This window comes from Biomphalaria glabrata, chromosome 5 (genome assembly GCF_947242115.1).
Source record: "Biomphalaria glabrata chromosome 5, xgBioGlab47.1, whole genome shotgun sequence".
Taxonomy (NCBI): Eukaryota; Metazoa; Mollusca; class Gastropoda; family Planorbidae; genus Biomphalaria; species Biomphalaria glabrata.
This window is the reverse complement of record NC_074715.1, coordinates 23,426,599-23,445,817: the sequence shown is the minus strand read 5'-3', so window position 1 is coordinate 23,445,817 and position 19,219 is coordinate 23,426,599. Positions and strand designations below refer to the sequence as shown.

At 35.4% G+C, this 19,219-nt stretch overlaps 1 protein-coding gene across 3 annotated transcripts; it reads left to right on the top strand.

Annotated features, from left to right (window-relative positions):
* The first annotated feature begins 272 nt into the window (after nt 1–272).
* On the top strand, nt 273–15,468 carry LOC106064742 (uncharacterized). Of its 3 annotated transcripts, none has more exons than XM_056030385.1 (7): nt 273–719; nt 2,246–2,314; nt 4,998–5,432; nt 7,862–7,984; nt 9,429–9,632; nt 11,457–11,644; nt 14,475–15,468. In XM_056030385.1, exons 3-7 carry the CDS (start codon nt 5,289–5,291, stop codon nt 15,058–15,060), a joined length of 1,245 nt encoding a protein of 414 aa, XP_055886360.1. In that variant the 5' UTR covers nt 273–719; nt 2,246–2,314; nt 4,998–5,288; the 3' UTR covers nt 15,061–15,468. The 3 variants fall into 3 exon arrangements, with proteins under 3 accessions (XP_055886360.1, XP_055886358.1, XP_055886359.1); XM_056030383.1 differs by having other exon boundaries at nt 2,241–2,314; XM_056030384.1 differs by lacking the exon at nt 2,246–2,314.
* The last annotated feature ends 3,751 nt before the right edge of the window (nt 15,469–19,219 follow it).

Sequence of the window (19,219 nt, the reverse complement as noted above, 5' to 3'; positions counted from 1 at the left end):
TTTATTAGTTACTTTTATAAATAATTTCATTAACTGAACGAATAGACCTTAGTCTATCTAGATAATAGGAACAATTCACTTTTTATAAATAGTCTGATAATAAATAGGTTTTAGTAGACTTCCAGCCTCAGTTCCGTCATGACTCATGCTTTGACTAATTGTGCTAATTTACTCTGATATTCATGTGTGTTTTTCTTCATTGTAACACACATAGCGAAAGCGTATGTAACGAGTACATTCAGATCCTTTGCACAGTTCAATAGCACAAGCTGGTGGCACTATTAGGGGAACTTTCTTCTTATAAATAGCAAATGACTGTTACTGAATGTCTTCGAGTGGTGGGTTCCCTTTAAGGCCAATTTCAAACAGCGCCGCAGACAAAAGCACTACTGCGCCGGACTATTATGTTTGTACAGGACTCGCTGACGGATTCCTCTATAGCCCACTCTTTGAAAGACAAGCACAGTACGGAGAGTCGAGCGATAAGCAATCAATATGAAATCGATAGTTTAAATTGTCTTCGATCAAGTGTATGAATGTAAACGTTGGGGCGTTCCTAGGCTTTTGAAGATACATCTTCTAGAGACTTCAGTAATTTGAAACGAAGAGTTTAAAAAAAAAAGTATTTTACAAACTTTGTGTTCTGTTGGATGTAGATCTATATAAATCTATAGTACTCTTGTGCTTACAGTACGGAGGATTAGAAATATATCAAAACGGTAAGTATTTAGAATGATTTATTCACATTGTTATAGCTTCTAGCACTAAAGTCATTTCATTTGATTACATAATAAAAGAAATGTTAAAAAAACATTTAGATTATTCCCCCTCCCCCAATTCCCTAATAAAAGTAGATCTAGTCACTTACATGCGAGTATGAGTGACTTGAATTATTAAGATCGACACAAGTTGAATTTCTGGTGTGATTTTTGTGTGGACAATTCATAAAAGAATAATAAAACAAAAAAGATCGAGAAGCCAATTAATGTATGAAACATAGAAGGTGAAGGAAGTGAGTCTCTTTATCTTCATTGACAACCAGAAGTACTTAGAGATGTCTAACCGTACATTATCGTGTACATTTTAAACGTGAATACGTTGTTATTGTAGTAATAGTAGTAGTATAGATGTCTTCATTTCACTTGCCTATTACCAACTCACCAAAGCATAATTTTCCTGATATTAAATGTATTGAACGAATGTATTAGTGTTTGGGTCAGTGCGATGTATTGCAGAATAAAATGTTTTAAGCTGAAACAAGACAGCCTGAGCAAAGCGAGAAAAAGGAATCGAGCCAATGAAATGTGAGACAGTTTCTTTATTGCAACAAGAGATTTTATGGCCAGAGAGACGGAGAGAGAAAGAGAGAAAAGACAGACAGAATGAGAGACAGAGAGAGAGAGAGAGAGAGAAAAAGTGCGAAAGAGAGAGAGAAAGGTAGGGAGAAAAGCACCTATTAAAAAAAAAGTAGGAATCAAAATACATGTATAAAAAATCCTCTTGAAATCACAAGACCCGTTGAAGCATAGCATAGAAACTGCTCAATAGAACAAACACAAATCAATAGTGCAGATTAACTTTGAAATGATAGGAAACATAAGCCGGGCATCTGAACACTCACTGGAGCCCAATCTGATCACATTTGAAGTGTTTAAAAATTAGGATTGTGTTGTTACAGTAAAGTCGAAATTTAAAATCAACACACCGAGACTAACTGTATTTCATGTACAAAGGACAGCTCCAGTTTTTGTTTTATTCTGGTCAACGGGGCATCCAAATTCTTGTGTAGAGAAGGGGGTATATAAGGAGTGCATTTCATTTCTCAGTAGGAAAAAAGAAAAAATGCTTAATATATTTTTATAGAAAACAAAATGAATTAATAATGACCAATTTTTTGTGGGTGTAAAGAGCTAGTTGTGGGTGTAGAGAATTTGTTGTGGGTGTAAAGAGCTAGTTGTGGGTGTAGAGAGTTTGTTGTGGGTGTAAAGAGCTAGTTGTGGGTGTAGAGAGTTTGTTGTGGGTGTAAAGAGCTAGTTGTGGGTGTAGATAATTTTTTGTGGGTGTAAAGAGCTAGTTGTGGGTGTAGAGAGTTTGTTGTGGGTGTAAAGAGCTAGTTGTGGGTGTAGAGAGTTTGTTGTGGGTGTAAAGAGCTAGTTGTGGGTGTAGAGAGTTTGTTGTAGGTATATTCCGTATGACTATTTTCCTGCTTATTGATTATTTTTCCACTTTGTATTCTTCAGTGTAGATGATCAATTGTTTTGGTTGCCATAAAATCTATAAAGGCGCTTTGTGACATACACTCAGCTTTTTGAAGGTAAAGAAAACAACAAAAACAAACAAACAAAACAAACCCACCTCCTAAAACATAGAAGTAGAATCTAAAAAATTTAAATATAAACTTAGAAGACGATGCACACAATGTTCCTGAACATTAATTTATTAAACTCTTGAATGAATAATGCCTACAGCGACTATTACCAGAAGACTTATATTCGGTTCAAGATGAATATTTTCTCTCCATCTAGCCAAATTTAAATTTCTTTTTTTAATTTCAAAAATTATAACGGTCAAAAATATAATTTTCCCTATTGTGGTCAACAAACTAGAATTTTTTTTCCCAACAATATACACCAACAGTCAAATTTGTAGGAAAATCGTTAGAGCCGTTTTCGAGATCCGTGTCCAGGTTCTACCAGTTGAATAGAGGTATTGTAAAAGGAAAAAAAAAACTTTTTAAAAAATTGTAAATACTCTTTTCTCAAAAAAAAGACACTTCCTTTATACAACTTCTAGAGCGATTCTTTTTCTCTTACTAACTAGTTAATGTTACATTTAAAAAACAATGGACATTTTTTAACCCGCCCCATCCCCCCTTTCCCCCGAGAAAGAATCCTGGTTGAGCTTGCTTATAAATCTACTAGACTTAATAAAATTAATACTATTCCAATGATAGGACTTATGATCTAGACTTAGAAGATCATGCGCTCAATTTCCCTGAATATAAACAAGAGATTCATATTGTCTCGTTTTCTAGCCAAATTTTAATTTCCATATTTTTTTTTATTTTTTTTACTTTGAAAAATTATAAAGGTCAAACTAGAGTTCTTCCAGTGTGACTAAGGATTTAGCTATTAGTTAGCCACTGTGTATAGCAAGTATTTATGAAAACAGAGGGTTTTATAGTCTAAAAGACTTGAATTGAGGTATTGTAAAAAGTCTATAGTTTAACAAGGTTACAAAAATTCCACACAAACTCAAAATCGGCCCCCGAAGAGGTCCACCCAGGCAGGCTTCAATATTTTCAGAAAGAACATCCAAATGAAATTATATCAAAGACAAATGAGAGATAAGAATGGAGAAAGAAGGTTAACAGATCTTGTGTAGTGCCCCAACGGTCCCGCAGATCAAAGGATAGGTGTAAGTGAATGTAAAGTTAGATGTGAACCTGGCCTAACTAGTTCCCCTTTTAGACCTTGTGGTCTATAGGGCAGATGATGTAAAGTTCACCTGTTTTTGTGGCCTACTGTTAGCGAGGGTGTCATGTAGCCAGCACAACGACCAACCGCCCATACTTTTCCCCAACTAATGTCAGGTATTCATTAGAGCTGAGTGGACTCAGAGGCGCCCAAAGATTCCAAAGTTGAAAATCCCAGTCTTCACCAGGATTCGGAAGTCAAGCGCTTTACCGCTCAGCCACCGTGCCTCCCCTGGCCTAACTGATGTCTTATAATTGATCTAATTGTTTTGAAAAGGCTCAATCTCTTATTCGAATCCTCAAAAAAAAAATAATTTCCGCAATAAAAAAATGTTCAGAAAAATGAGATATATAAGATTGCTATTTATTTTAAATTGGGTCTAACTTATAATGCATACTAATTAGCTTTTTCTCTTTAAAAAACTGCTTGCATAACTGATTTTAAAAATTAGATTTTTCGCTTTCAGAAAAAAAAAGTAGCCGTTGCATCAGAACTTTGAATGGTCTAAAATATTGTGATGTCGGATTTTCAATATCTTTTCTAGTTTACGAGATCTAAACGGGACGGACGGACAGACGGACAGATATTTCACACAAAACTAATAGCGTCTTTTCCCCTTTCGGGGGCCGCTAAAAATAGTAAGCGAACGACCAAATACTCTACATAAGGCTTATCTCCCTTTAGTTTAGTACATTTCTATATAAAACAAAAGTAACCAATGACAACTAAATGATGAACTTATTGGTTAATATTTTATTGATTCATGGCAATGAACTAATTGCGCAAAGTTTCAACTTATCAGAGAATGGCAAATGTGAGAAATAACGAGTACAAGATTCCACCCAGACTGACAGATGGAGTGAGTTATAAGCTTTGTAAAACGTTAGCACGTAACATGCGTAGAACGCGAAACAGAGCTACAAAAAGAACTAAAAATAAAACATAGGATCTAAAAAACAAACAAACAATATATGGCCTACAAAAACTTAAAAAGACATAGGGCGTAACAAAAAACAACAACATAAGACATAGGCCTATATATCTAAAAGCTAAAGTCAAGAGTCTTATCACTTTTCTATATGCTTCCTTTAGTTTCATAAAATCAATAAGATCATGATTTCACGATTGAGCCTATTGGAATGGTTTATATTAAATTATCCCCCCTCCCCCCCAAAAAAAATAATCAAAAACACAAAAACACTTCCCCCTAATCTACTCTTATTCACTTTTATCGACCGCTCCTTTTCCCCCCTTTGCACTCTGTCCTTCTTATTGAAATACTTGTTAGCAATTTCCATGGAAGACGTCTTTATATTTAGTTTTCTATTCTAGTTGACCAAGATTACGCATATTATTTTCAACCTTCACTCTCGCTCTTTATCTCCCTCTCTTTCTTTCCCTCTCTCTCTCTCTCACACACACACAATTAGGCCTTGCAGTATAACTGTATTCAACTTTAGAATGTTTTCAAAGAAAGCAATATATTATTTCTGATGTCATTTCAATTGATTTCTGACACAGGTTATAAATATTTGATCTCGTGCGTTACAAGACAGGCTTCCTCGAGAGACAATACCAAGGCCTGAGAAGTATGTGAACTTAACTACTTTAGCGCCTACAGTTTGATGACGTCTTGGTTAATTAGCGAGAATGTGGGAGTTTGCTGAAGATGAAATGTGAATTGAAGAATATACGACCATCTTTCTCTTTCTCTCATCTACATCTAGTCATCACAAGATCAAATCTGTTTATTTCCCTTGGTGGAAGTTTTATTTTCTGTCTTATTGAGGGAGGTGTTTGAATCTTTCAACGATGTCTCAATCTTTAACTCTGAGAAATATTCGAATGAGAATAGACACGGAGGATCCACTTTACCCTGGGCAAAAGAAGTTAAAGTTGCAAGGTCGTGACCTTGTTAACTTACCAAAAGCAGTTTTCAAAATTATGGAGCTAGAGGTAAGCCTCACGTTTATAGAGATTCTTTCATTAACGGCATTATAAAGGTGTGTAATGTCAGTGACAATTCATGTGTGCAATGCTTGTGACAATACACAGGTGTGTAATGCGTGTGAAAATACATAGTTGTGTAATATTAGTGACAATATAAAGACGAACACATTCCTGTAAAGTATGATAAGCTGTATAGGTCCCACAGAAACACACTTAATATATAGCTTATGTAATGTTTGTATATTTTATATTTATGTAGAGCTGACTTAATATTGAAACTAAGATATTAATGAAACTAAGATATTAAGTCTAGGAAGTTCAAATACCGATTCTTGTCCTGTTCTGCGGCCTACTAAGAGGATTGAGTAACAGTGCATAGGCCTATTAACGACTATTCCATTGGTTTTATACGATTAGCTTAGTTACAAATTGTTTTTTTAAATTTTATACTATCTGTAGTAACAAGAAATGGTGTTTTCCTTAATCTTAAGAATACAAGACAATCAACTTATTATAAGGAAATTGAATTGAATTATAAGTTTCATGTGTTTCTTAAGAAATAAAGATGATTGGCTAAACCTCCTACAGGGTGACTGGGAATGTTAGCGGGGGTTCGATCTGAGGACCATAAGTCCGAAGCACGTACAACGGGTCATTGGGATGAATAATCAGAGGGCTCAAATTCTCTTGTCTAAAAACTCTGTTTAATAACGTGTCTTCATTTATTAAACAGGTCAGGAACAAGTGACTTCCCAGAACTGTCGAAGCTGTCCGCAGCTTGAGGACCGTGAATCTAATTTGAATAGCCCATCCCACATCAAATTATAGGAAAATTCTTGTTTAGGCTTGGATAGCCTCCACCCCGACTTCAAGGCACTATGGGATTATGGGAATCTATTTCAGGACTCAAATAGCCACTTTTTTGTTCGTCCAAAGCTTTTCAAAGGATGGTGCTAGACCTCTCTTTTGAATTAAAGAATCTGTGATTTAAAAAAAATCGCATCCGCGTGACATGGTGCCCACGGCAGAGCCACTGAGCCCCATAAGTTGGCCAATCTTATGACCATGTCAATTGTGGTTGACCAACTGACCATGGTCCTTTGTATAGTCACTACTGAGGTCTGCTAGTATTACGGCTTGTTACTTGTCTGGATTATTTAAGTTATCTTTCATGGGGTGAAGGATTTGTCCTTCACTTGTCCTCGTTCAAAACACAGCGAACTAGATAGGAAAATATTTAAAACAAGAGCAAATGTAGGAAATAAAGCCTAGATCTAATTGTCTTGCAAGCGTTGCATAAAATCAGCATTACAAAGCTATAATAATGATTTAATATACATATTAAATTATGAAGTAAAAATGCATCAGATAATTAACATTATTTTAAATATCGGGTTCCTTCTTTGTCTTTAAATATTATATGCTCATTATTAGCCTAATATTTTTTCCCGTGTAGGCCTACCATCCAACATGTTTGCTCAATAACTCAAGGGGTACATTCAATTTCTGTAAAGAAACGCTATTGTAGATATATTACAATCTAAATACATTTTAAAAATCTACGTTCATCCTTACCAATGATGACACCTGAACCGGTACAATGTTTAAAAGTTTCGAATTGAAAATAAAATGTCGATAAAATTTCAAAATAAGAATTCGATAACAAAATAAAATTATTTTTAAGAGTAATTAACTTTTTGATAAATATGCATACACACGTATTAAGGAAGTTCTTAATTGCAATAAAACAGGTAAATTTCTGCTGAAATGCTTTGATCGCCTGCCAAAGATGAATGTTCCTTTTGAAAGTTGGAGTCAAATTTAAAAAAGTTAAAATCGATCTGCTCTGCCGGTCACGCTATTGTGATCATGAATACACGATTTAGTTTATTGTTCAATTGATCGAAGATATCTTTGATGTTTTCTGTTAATAAACCGATGATTGTAGATTTTAAGAAAAGGAAACTATAAAACTACTTAAAAAGCAAAACGCATTGTCTATTATAGCTTTCTATTTTATACCAAATCTGAAGTCAGCTTTAAATCACGTTGAACAAACGATAGATCTAGATGTCATGGTATATGTTAGGACTGTCCCCATGTTTTATGATTCCCATATTTTTATCATATATAAATGTTTCGTAAAAAAAAACAATAGTGTGTAATCGTCAGATATATTGAATATAATTTATGATCAACTATTCTCTGTCCAAAAGCTTTTTTTAATTATACATTTTTTTTTGGTTCAGATAGGATATTCACGTGCTTTCTTGTTTAAGTAATATATAGATCAAGTATGAATGTTTTTGGGAACTGTTATCAGTAGTGAAAGTCGTTATCGAACCAGCAACTTCAAGCACTGTTATCAAATCGATCGATTTACCTGCTATTACAAATCTTCTCCTGTCTCATTGTGTGATTGTTTGTTTGCCCAGGTACTGGATCTGAGTCCTGAAAGAGAAGCATGCCTGGACTACAAGCTACATATCCTACCTGCTGAGATTGGAAAACTTCTCAACTTGACTACACTTATACTTGACACTAATGAGTTGCTGGTGGTAATTAGACTAAACTTGATTGTGATTCTTCTTCTATGTTCTTAGTTAACATTGTCAATGTAAACGACCTATGACAATACTTTCTATATATCTGGCATGGCTCGTTATTTGCATTCAATTCTATTCCAATGGACTTGAGAGGCTATAGAAAGATCCTAGGTATGACATACAAAGACCGCATCACAAACGAAGAGATTAGAAACAGGATCACAGTTTGGCCCTACGATGACCAACTAACTACTGTAAAAATAAAAACAACAACCACAAACTAAAACTTTTGGTCATATCACAAGGTCCCCAGGGCTCGCAAAGACCTTCCTTTAGGAAACAGTACCAGAACAAAGAAAAAGAGACAGACAGAGAAAGCGATGGGAAGACAACATAAAGAATCGACGGGCCTGTCATTGAAATAGATTTTATCTAAAGCAAAATACAGAGAGAAATGGAGAAAGAGGGTCGACAGATCGTGTGGTGCCCCAACGGTTCAACAGAGTAAGAGATAGGTGAATCTGAATAGTCAACAAGCTGCTGAAGATTAAGGCTTGCATAATAACTAAACATATAATAGATAAAGACATTATTTTGTGTAGGATCATTTGGTGATTACAAAGAACCTATATAGCTACAAAACAAGATTAATTTTCTCAGTTCTTGAAAGGAATGTACTGGGCTGGGAGAGAAATCGTTTTTCCAATGCCACAATTGCTACCAAAAAAATAGCTCTTAGCAAGAAGCAAACAGTCAAGTTTCTATTAACAAACAAAAATAGCTCTTAGCAAGAAGCAAACAGTCAAGTTTCTATTAACAAACAAAAATAGCTCTTAGCAAGAAGCAAACAGTCAAGTTTCTATTAACAAACAAAAAAATAGCTCTTAGCAAGAAGCAAACAGTCAAGTTTCTATTAACAAACAAAAAAATAGCTCTTAGCAAGAAGCAAACAGTCAAGTTTCTATTAACAAACAAAAAAATAGCTCTTAGCAAGAAGCAAACAGTCAAGTTTCTATTAACAAAAAAAAATAGCTCTTAGCAAGAAGCAAACAGTCAAGTTTCTATTAACAAAAAAAAAATAGCTCTTAGCAAGAAGCAAACAGTCAAGTTTCTATTAACAAACAAAAATAGCTCTTAGCAAGAAGCAAACAGTCAAGTTTCTATTAACAAAACAAAAATAAAAAATTCACTGGTTTAAAGAAACGGAAAGACAACAAAAACTTGGCCAAGACGCAAAACTCCATTTCAATTGTCTATTGAGGGAAAAAAGGCTAATGAATGAAAAGGAGATTATAACTTCCTTTCTTGCACTTGGACCATTAGTATAATAAGAATAAATCAATTGAACTACCCGCCTCCTCCCTTCTACTAGGTAGTGTGTTCTTTAATTGATTCATCATTTTATTATGACAGGATTCAAATAGAAGTTGTTTTTTTTTTTTGTTTTTTTTGCCAGGTGCCAGTAGAGATCACGTTACTGACAAACTTGGAACGCCTGACACTAAGCAATAACCACCTGACAGAACTGCCCAATGGAATTAAACGCTTGAAGAAGCTGACCAGTGTTCATCTTGCAAACAATAAGTTTCAGAATTTTCCCAATGAGCTCTGTGAAGTACCAACATTGGTGTTCCTTGATATAAGCGATAATATGATTAAGGTGAAAGAAAGTTTCACTTTAAAAAAATTACAATAATAATTTAAGTGGGATGAATAGCTTTATTCTAATGGCAATAGCTTGGAATGTCACTAAGGGAGACAAACTTATTACTTTGTTATGTTATTTATATATATATATATATATATATATATATATATATATATATATATATATATATATATATATATATATATATATATATATGTATATCTTCCATAAATCATGATGAATTAATTATCGCTTGTTCACGTGTACCACGTGACCAGTTTAATGATCAGGGGAACGGGTAGCAATGGATTATGCAACCGTGGCATTTCTGCCTACGCATCTGACTTATGATTATTTAATACATATGATTAATATGCTTCTACTTGAGTCCTTCAAGTGGATAAGTGTTCGGCCTATGATCCATAGGTCTCGGATTCGAATCCTGGCGGAGACTCTCGGACTTACTTTTACTTGCTATCAAATAGACTTGCATGGGATTCCCCAATCCCCCAATCCCCAAACGAAAACCCAATAAAGCAGAGGGTAGGGACAGTTGAACAGTTGATCATACAATCAATACAGACATGGTATGTATGCAAACGCGACATGAAGCTCTTCAAAATCGACTCTAGCAGCTGGGAAGAGGTGGCACTTTATAGACCCACATGGAGAGAGAGAATAAAGGAAGGGTCTCGTATGGCAGATGCCATACACAACAGAAGCAGAAAGAAGGGTGAAAATGCAACGGCGCCTGGTGATTACATATGCCCAACCTGCGACCGCAGCTGTGTATCAAGAATTGGCCTGTTTAGTCACACAAGAAGTTGCAAAGGGAAAAGATCTTCTCTCGAGACGCAAAATGTCAGAGACATATGTATATATAATACCTTATAGGAAAATATTTACTGACCATCTTCATAACTCTTTCGTCGTTGTACTTAATGACATCAAAGCTGCTGGAAATGTTTGCATCCCATTTGTAATGACATTATTTTGTTATCCTTCGAAGGGTTAAGACAATATGTAGTGCTGCTTGGAACGTTTTTGTTCTAGAATGTTCATTTCTTGCATAACAATAATAGTGTGTTTGAATGTTAGGGCTATACAAAGCAGTGTCGTAATTTAACAAACTAGCATCATTAACTTTGTGGCCAAAAGAGCAAGTTAAAAAAAAAGGTCTAGACACTTTCAGTGAAATTCGTTGAGGTTCTTTACATTGTAGGCTACTAGCGACCCCCCCCCCCCCCCTTTTCAGAATCGTTGACTTTTATTTATAGATCTAGATAAATTGACAACTATTATCGAATGGTGTACGAGTACTTACTACCGGTCCACTGAGTTCGTTTAGGAGTGTGCACAGCCCAGGTTTAGAATACCTTCATATGCCGGAACTGGTGGAAATGTAAAAATTGTAGGCCTAGTGTTAGAATGCAGACTTTGTGAAAGCTTTGACAATAGCATGTATTCGGCATGGGATCGATGTTCCAGACATTATTGGTCTCTGGTCGGTATAAATAATTACTGAAGAGATCGATAAGATATCTAAAGAAAGAATAATCAACAATGAGGTAATGACATAATGAATATTTTACTTGCATTACAAAAAAAATCTTGTTGATTTATATAAAAGAACTTTATTAAAAAAAGAGAAAGACAATACCTCTTCTACATGTTATAGACCGTTCTTTTGCTCTTAACTAATGAATGTTAGGTTTGAAAAACAAAATTTGAAAAAAAAAACATTTGCCAATCATCTAAAACCATAAGAAACATAATGCTCGAAGACCTGGATATAGTAAAGTTTAAGATAACTATTCACACTTCATTAATTTCCAGATGGTCCCTAAAAAGATCAACAAGCTAAAGAATCTAGAAACACTGCTGCTATTCATTAACGAACTGAACAAATTACCAGACACAATCGTTCAGCTGACAGAGTTACGGTGCTTGTGGCTGGGCAACAACCAAATCAAGGCGTTGCCTAAAGGATTTGGTTATCTGACCAAACTGGACTGGAAGGAAAGGTTTGTTAGAACTACTTCTATGCAGGACCGGATTTGCACTTGAAAAGGCCCTAAGTTATTTGAGACTTTTTGTAGGCCTATGTCTAGATAGCGTATGTCAGAACTAAATATGATTTTCAGATATTTAGAGGCTTTAACTTATATACAAAAAAAAAGAATTAATTGTAATAAACCGAAAGGACATTACTAATACATAATAACATATATATATATAACATATATATAATAACACATACACATATATATTGTATATATATATACAATATGTTCATGCTCTGTAACAGCGTCGGCGTAGGGTCAGTTATAACAATATAGAATATAATAGATAAATATTTGTTTAAAACAATTATAAAAAAAACATTTACTGCACTAGCAACACAAGTCCGAGAATGACTAGCACATAGTGTGCACATATCTAGTAAAAGTAAAGTCTCCCTATCAGACCTTGCGATCTATGGGGCAGATGATGTAAAGGTCATCTGTTTCTGTGACCCACTGTTAACGAGGGTGTCAGGTGTCAGCTTAACGATTGGCAATTCGCCTTTTCTTTTCCCCAACTAAAGTGAGGTGCCCATTAGAGCTGGGTGGACTCAGAGGCAACCAAAGATCCCGAAATTGAAAAATCCCAGTCTTCACCAGGATTCGAACCTAGGACCCCTAATCTTCAATATTTTTTCCTGCATGCTCTTTTATTTGATAGACATAACTGGCCTCGACGTTAACTAAAATCTATCTTGCACACGTTTGTAATTTAGCTGTGCACAATCCTAGCCATACTTTCCATGTGTAGCTCTCTATGGAAAGTTTAAAATAGTTCAATATGGAGCCCATCATTTAGTGAAACCTTACAAAAAGATTGAGTCGACCCATCTGGGGTAGAATCTACCGATAAAAAAAGTACCCTGCATTTCTTTATCATTCAAGATTGAGGCTCTTACTCAATTTGCAATAATTTTCATAAATTCATCGCAGATTATTTTAGAAAGACAAGATATAATACCTGATCCTCTACTCTCAAATCTATATTATAAGCGCAAATACCGCTCACTCACTCTCCGACTGATTTATGTATCGAGAGATCTCTTAAACTAGCAAAAGGATTCGTATAAAAGTTCGTACATAGGTTCCTTTTGCCAGTAAGTTGCTCGCTAAAACGCGGTTTTGACAGATACGCAACCTGACCGTGGCAATTCGAGAAAAAGCGCAAGCTCTATCAAACATTTTATTTTATTTCCGGTATTTCCCTTAAAGGCCGCAGTCTAATTAGAAAGCATTTGTAAATTATCAAGAACATAGGACTCCCTGTATATAATCTATATATTATTTCTTTTCCCCTAAGTGAAACTTACCTTACGTCATTTCCAATGCGATCTGAATAAAAAAAAAAAACAAAAAAAAAAAAAAAAAACAGGCTTCCAATAGTATTTAGGCCTATAAGTCTTTTTCTTGTGTGTGTGTGTGTGTGTGTGTGTGTGTGTGTGTGTGAGAGAGAGAGAGAGCAGGGGATAGACCTCTTGTCATTTCGCTAGATTCAAAATGGGGTGAGATAAACTATTACAATAAATACAACCAAGAGAAATGTAGAAAGAGGAAATGGAATGTGTACTAAGGACTAACGTTTTGTTGTTGGCTGGGAAGGGGGAGATAAGTCAAAGTGTTACTAAGATGAACGGGCCCAAAATATGAGAGTGTTTATGTGTCGGGGGTGCATTATGACGCGGGTCTTTCCAATTCAAGTCTATGTTGGAGAAATTACGATGCGCATGTAAAAAGAGCTAAGAGAGAGAGAGGGAGAGAGCTAAAGGGGGGGGGAAGAAAGAAGGCAAGCAGGTCGTGAAATTTCATTTGTGCAGATACGGCTAAAAATGTGGTCCGTTTATTTAAAAAAAAAGGGAGGAGGGGGTGGGTCCGGCCATAATAAACAATAAAAAGCCTTGGAACAAATCGACGGGCGTAGCCAGTGCATACTGCTAGTAGTCAACTAGTTAAATGCTGTTGTTATGATATTGTAATAACCATGTTCTGTAGTGGCTCTATGGCTGCGCACTAAAATGGACTAAATGAAGGGAAAGAGAGGAAAAGGAGGTGCGATGATGGATGGATGGTTGTTGTTATCGGCCTTGCTTTGTGATCTATTTTGTCTTGCATTGTTTTAATCCCTATATCAAGTGTCTCAATCTTTTCCACCCTGACCTGCATTGTACTCAATTTTTCTTGGAATTCGATTCCCATTGCGCCAATGTTTTCCTGCATCTTACCTTAGGAGTTCAGTCATGTCTGGCCCTACTTCAAATTGATAACTGTCCGGGTCTTCTTCTTCGTCAATCAGGGCCTGCCGGAGACGAGATGTATCTCCTTGCTAGCTGTTAACTTGCAAGCGTATTGTATTTTCTCCACCTGAAAGTTAGTAGGCTATTTTTGAAACCAGGGATACCTACACAATGTGTTGTAGCATCGCGTAGCTTTTCTTTCCACTCTCATTACATATTTCTTTGTGTCTCACGTGGTGAGACATTTGTCCAGTTTACTGATCTCTATCCTAGGCAACTGAAGCTCTTCCTGTTCATAAATCTTTTACAATAGTAATTGTTCCTGCGTCTATGTTGGTCATGTCCCTTTTCTTAATGGAATCGTATTTAGGCTTACATCATTCTTGTAGGTTGCAGCCCAAATCTAGCGTTTGTTTATGATCATATTAACCCTAATCTTTTAAAACCCTCTTTTAAAATATTGTTATATAAATAAATAAAAAAGTTATAATGTTTCTCCTTTTGTAATACACAAAATGTCGTTATAGAAGCTGTTATAATTCTATTTTTTTAATCTGTAGGTACACTTCCTCGACCTTAGATGGTAACCCTCTAGTTGACCCGCCCCTGGAAATATGTCGCCAAGGTCCAGAAGCCATAGAAAGATATCAAGGCGTCGGTCCTAACATTGATGCTGAGAAGAAAGAATTAGAAAATGAATCCAGTAAAAGGGGAATCAGGGGAAGAACTCGAGCTGCATCGGACGCCAGTAAAAGTTTAAAAAGCTTGGAAAACGACAAAGGAAGGGGGTCTATTGATAGCACCAACATTCCTGACAAACAAAGAGGATCATTTGATAGCAACATTATTCGGAATAAACAAAGAGGATCCGTGGATAGTACCAATATACAAAAAGACGGTCAAAGAGGCTCGATTGATGTCTCCAAATTTAGCACAGTCAGAGAAAGAGGATCACTCGACGCAACCAAATTTCGTCCAAATAAAGAAAGCGGTTCACCTGATGCTACAAATACCCGCACAGATCGCGAAAGGGGCTCAATAGATGCCACAAAGCCCCGTACAGACAAAGTCAGAGGTTCTATTGACGCCTCTAGCATGCGTACATATAGAGAAAGCAAGACTTTATCCTCGGAAACAAAGAAATGAGAACATCTCCATGGCCTAACTCTAAGGCGAAAGAATTCAGAGACCATCTTTTTCGTTTAATTAATTATTGTTATAGGCTATCTGAATAATTTCTTTAGAGCATTTTGTTTTATATAGGCCTATATATATACATATATAAATAAATATATATGTGTGTGTGTGCGTGTGTAAAGTGAGAAGAGAGTTAATGTTGACTTGTGGTCTCATCTCTATTAATATGTGTAAGTGTTGGAGAAGTGGTAGTGATTGAAAGACTGAGTGAGAAAAAAAAAACACAAGAAAGAGAGAGAGAGTAAAAGAGACATGAGATTGTATGTATAAAAAGAGAAGTCTGCTTGCCAAAACTATTTAATATTTAAATTATTTAAATATTATGTACAACTTTGAAGAAAAACTAAACAGTAAAGTTCAATGTTGAAATGAAAGTTTTAACTTAGTTTCTTGCATTAATTTTTTTTTAATTTGTAAGGATATGAACTTCTAATGTAGGCCTATTCTTTGATGAATTTTGCGCTGTGTTGTTACCACTGTAGTTTACGGTTGTACTGAAACGTCTGAATTAGGCTTACAACTCCACTTACAGGGTGACGAATAACGTTGATGTTGCTAAGGAAGCAGCAGTCCTACTTGTTTTTAGAAAAAGATAAATAAATAACGACAATAAATTTAAACAAGGTTACAAAGACAGTTTGTGTGAAACAAACTCAAAATCGGCCCCCGAAGTGGTCCACCTAGAGTCTTCACCAGGATTCAAACACGGGACTTCCAGTTCCAAGTGCTTTACCCCTCAGCCACAGCATCTCCATATATTCATTTAGCGTACACTTATATTTTTTAAAATAATAATTATTAACCTTATCCAATATCCATACATTCTAAATTAATAACATGTTACATTGTAATAAAGAGAAACTAAAAATGATTTATTCTTCTAACAAAATTAGATAAATTGGCAACACGAAAAAAAAATTATTGACCTAGGCTACTTTATTTAGCTACAAATGTACAAATGACAAAAAGACTTTCCTCTCGCTAATAAAAGTTAATATCTCCATTGTCATTTGTCATACAAAATAGACATAGATCTAACTAGATCTAGACCTAGTTTTAGATCTAAATCTAGATTCAAGATCTAAGTCTAGAATTAGATCTCAGATAGATATAAAATAGGCTTACTCAGTGGCGTAGCATGATACCCGTGGGCCCGGGTTCAAGAAGATATTGGTTGGCCCCCTCCCCCAATAAGACGAATACAATGTATGACAAAAAAAAATTGAGTAATCTGAATGTATCGGTACATTGACCAAAAAGCATTCCAATGCAAGTAGAGTAGCTTTTTAATAATCTTATTACGTTTGAAGCAGAATTTCAACACAAATTAAAAGTCCAATGTTGGTTAAATTTTTGAATAGAATGAAACTTGGCAGAATTTAGGTCATTGGTTAATATGCATGACTGAATGCATGACGCGTTGGACGTAATCATCTTCTTTTTTGAAGTAGCGTCTGTATTATATAAGATAAGATAAGAAGATATGAATGAAACGAGTTAACGGAGTTTCAAATATATAAAGAAATGTTTTACGAGTCCAAGTTCCCATTCTACACATTGACATTCCTAAAACACTTGTCACGCTGCTATGAAACATTGATACAAACTAGTTTAACAGTAAATAGATCGAATATTTATTTACTGAACATTTCTCTGGCATCTATTTCTTAATGCGCGAGCAGCTTCTTCTGATGAAACGATGCCCAAAGATTATTCTAGTATCCAGTCATATTGGAAGCACCTTCATAGCTTTAGCCTAGTAGTTTATTTAAGAATAAATAGTTTTTTTTTACTTACTCGGAGCATTTGTTCAGCAAATTCTGCTGACGTTTGATACTCACATATATGAAAACCTAGAAATGACTTTCTAATATCTATTTCTTTGGATGTTCGTCAACGGAGATCACTATAAACAGTATCAAAAAAATAATACGAATTTGATATCAACTTTTTATTTGTCTTGAGCGCTGCCACCAATGCAAGAGACAAATGGTAATGAATTGATATCTTATAGTACCGGTATTTTTTCCCGAACTGCATTGCCTAACAGATCTATTATCTCGTTTTGAATCTGTTGGGCTTTGATTTTCTGTCATATTTGAATATTCATAGCAATTTTCTGATGTTTTTGTATAAATATATGGCGTTAAATTTCTTTAAGAGCAATGAACCAAGTTTCAACCAAATACTAAACATTGGTCGGAGAATGACACTATTCCATGATCAAATTAGTTATCTTCTAGATCTTGTTATAAACCTGCTTCCCAAGTCGGTTTCCTCATTCATTGCAATAGCACAAACCTATTCAAGTTTAACGATTCCTATGCTAACACTCTGATGTTTCTTTGGCTTGCTAAATATTTAATGTTATTTTTATTTTGTTTATATTTCATCTCCTTTTTATTCTGATATAATGATTACATTAACATTTTGTATACAATACAGAAGTCAACAAAACAATGCGATGAAGACATTCAAAGACGCATCGTCTTGATTGAATGTCTTACACTATTTCACAATGTAAACTTCTTCGGATTCAATAGTTGTTTTTTTTTATGTCAGACTAATTTTTTTATTTGGTCACTTACAATAACACACACGACAAACATGTTAACGCATCCACGTTGAGTAGTCAAGGTTATTGAGAAGTTGTATATAGTTCCTGATCATTTACACTGTTCAAACTAATATACCCGCTGCAGTTCATCAACTATAAATTCATAGTCGCAGATATACGAGCATATAATACTATTGAGCAGTCAATGTTATTGAGAAGTTGAATATAGTTCATGATCAAATACACTGTTCATTGTAGTATACCCGATGGAGTTCATCAATTATAAAGTCATAGTCGCAGATCGTTAGCGAGTGGTCAAAACAATATCAGATTTTATGTTCATTACAAAGAGCGAAGATCCAAAATTGTTCATAGTTAATGATTTTGTTGGTGCGTTTAACAGCTGACAGATCAGCCTGAACGTTAAGATAAGAAGACATTAACCGGTGATAATAGAGATATAGATGATAATTACATAAATACAAAACAAAATAAAAACATATTGAGCTTTGAGAAAATTGAATTATTTGCAGCTGTATCGAAATTTTAATTAGTGACAATCAGGACTATCCCTGTTTCTTAACCAAACTCTCCCCATCCCCTCCACTCCCCCATTCCTACAATGGTTTTATGAACAGACAAGGAAAAAGAAAGAATGGGACGATATGGAAACGATTGTCACTCAAGAATGGGGCGATATGGAAACGATTGTCACTCTAAACGCACGGTTAGGGCTAGCCACCATTAGACTTAAACTTAGGCCCTCCCGCGCCGTTCGGCGCATTGGGCATCAAACTGTCTCCATAAAGACCTGTCAATGGCAATGTCTGAAGCCTCCTCCCACCTGGTGTCCACTGTTCTGAGGTCCTCCATAAGGTGTGTCGCCAAGTAATACGAGGACGTCCCTGTTTGCGCTTTCTTCGTATTGGCTTCCATGTAATCGCAACTCTTGGTGTGCGTAATTCATTTTGTCGTAGAACATGTCCCGCAAACCTCATGCGACGCTCTGTCACAACCTCACTAAGTGTTCGACTCCCAATTCGGAAAAGGATTTCCTTGTTTGAGATCCGATCTGTGTAACTGACTCCCAAAATCCGTGTCAGCCGTTGGCAGTAGTTGGCCTCTAAAAGAGACAGCTGCAGAGATCTCACGAAGCTCGTGAAACACACATTTGAAGCCAAAGAAAAACCATTACCAAAGATAGGCGCTGATAATGACTCTCTACCTTATGTGGATAACATCTATATCGCTATACGCAGGTTGTACCTGTACTTTAATATTGTGTGTGTGCGTGGTTATGTGTTATAAAACACTCCTCCTCAATTTTAGACTCGAAGACATATTTTACCCGCGGGTCTTTATTTGCGTATTACTGTCGATATAGTCACTGAGAGTGTTTTTAAAACATTTAAACGAAATAATAATGTAATAAATAAAGCGAATGTGTAAATGTAAAAATAGTATGAATGAAGCCATCAAATCAAAATAGCTAATCTACTTAAATCCATTTTTTCACATTAAAACATTTGCTTGTAGGCCTACATATGTTTA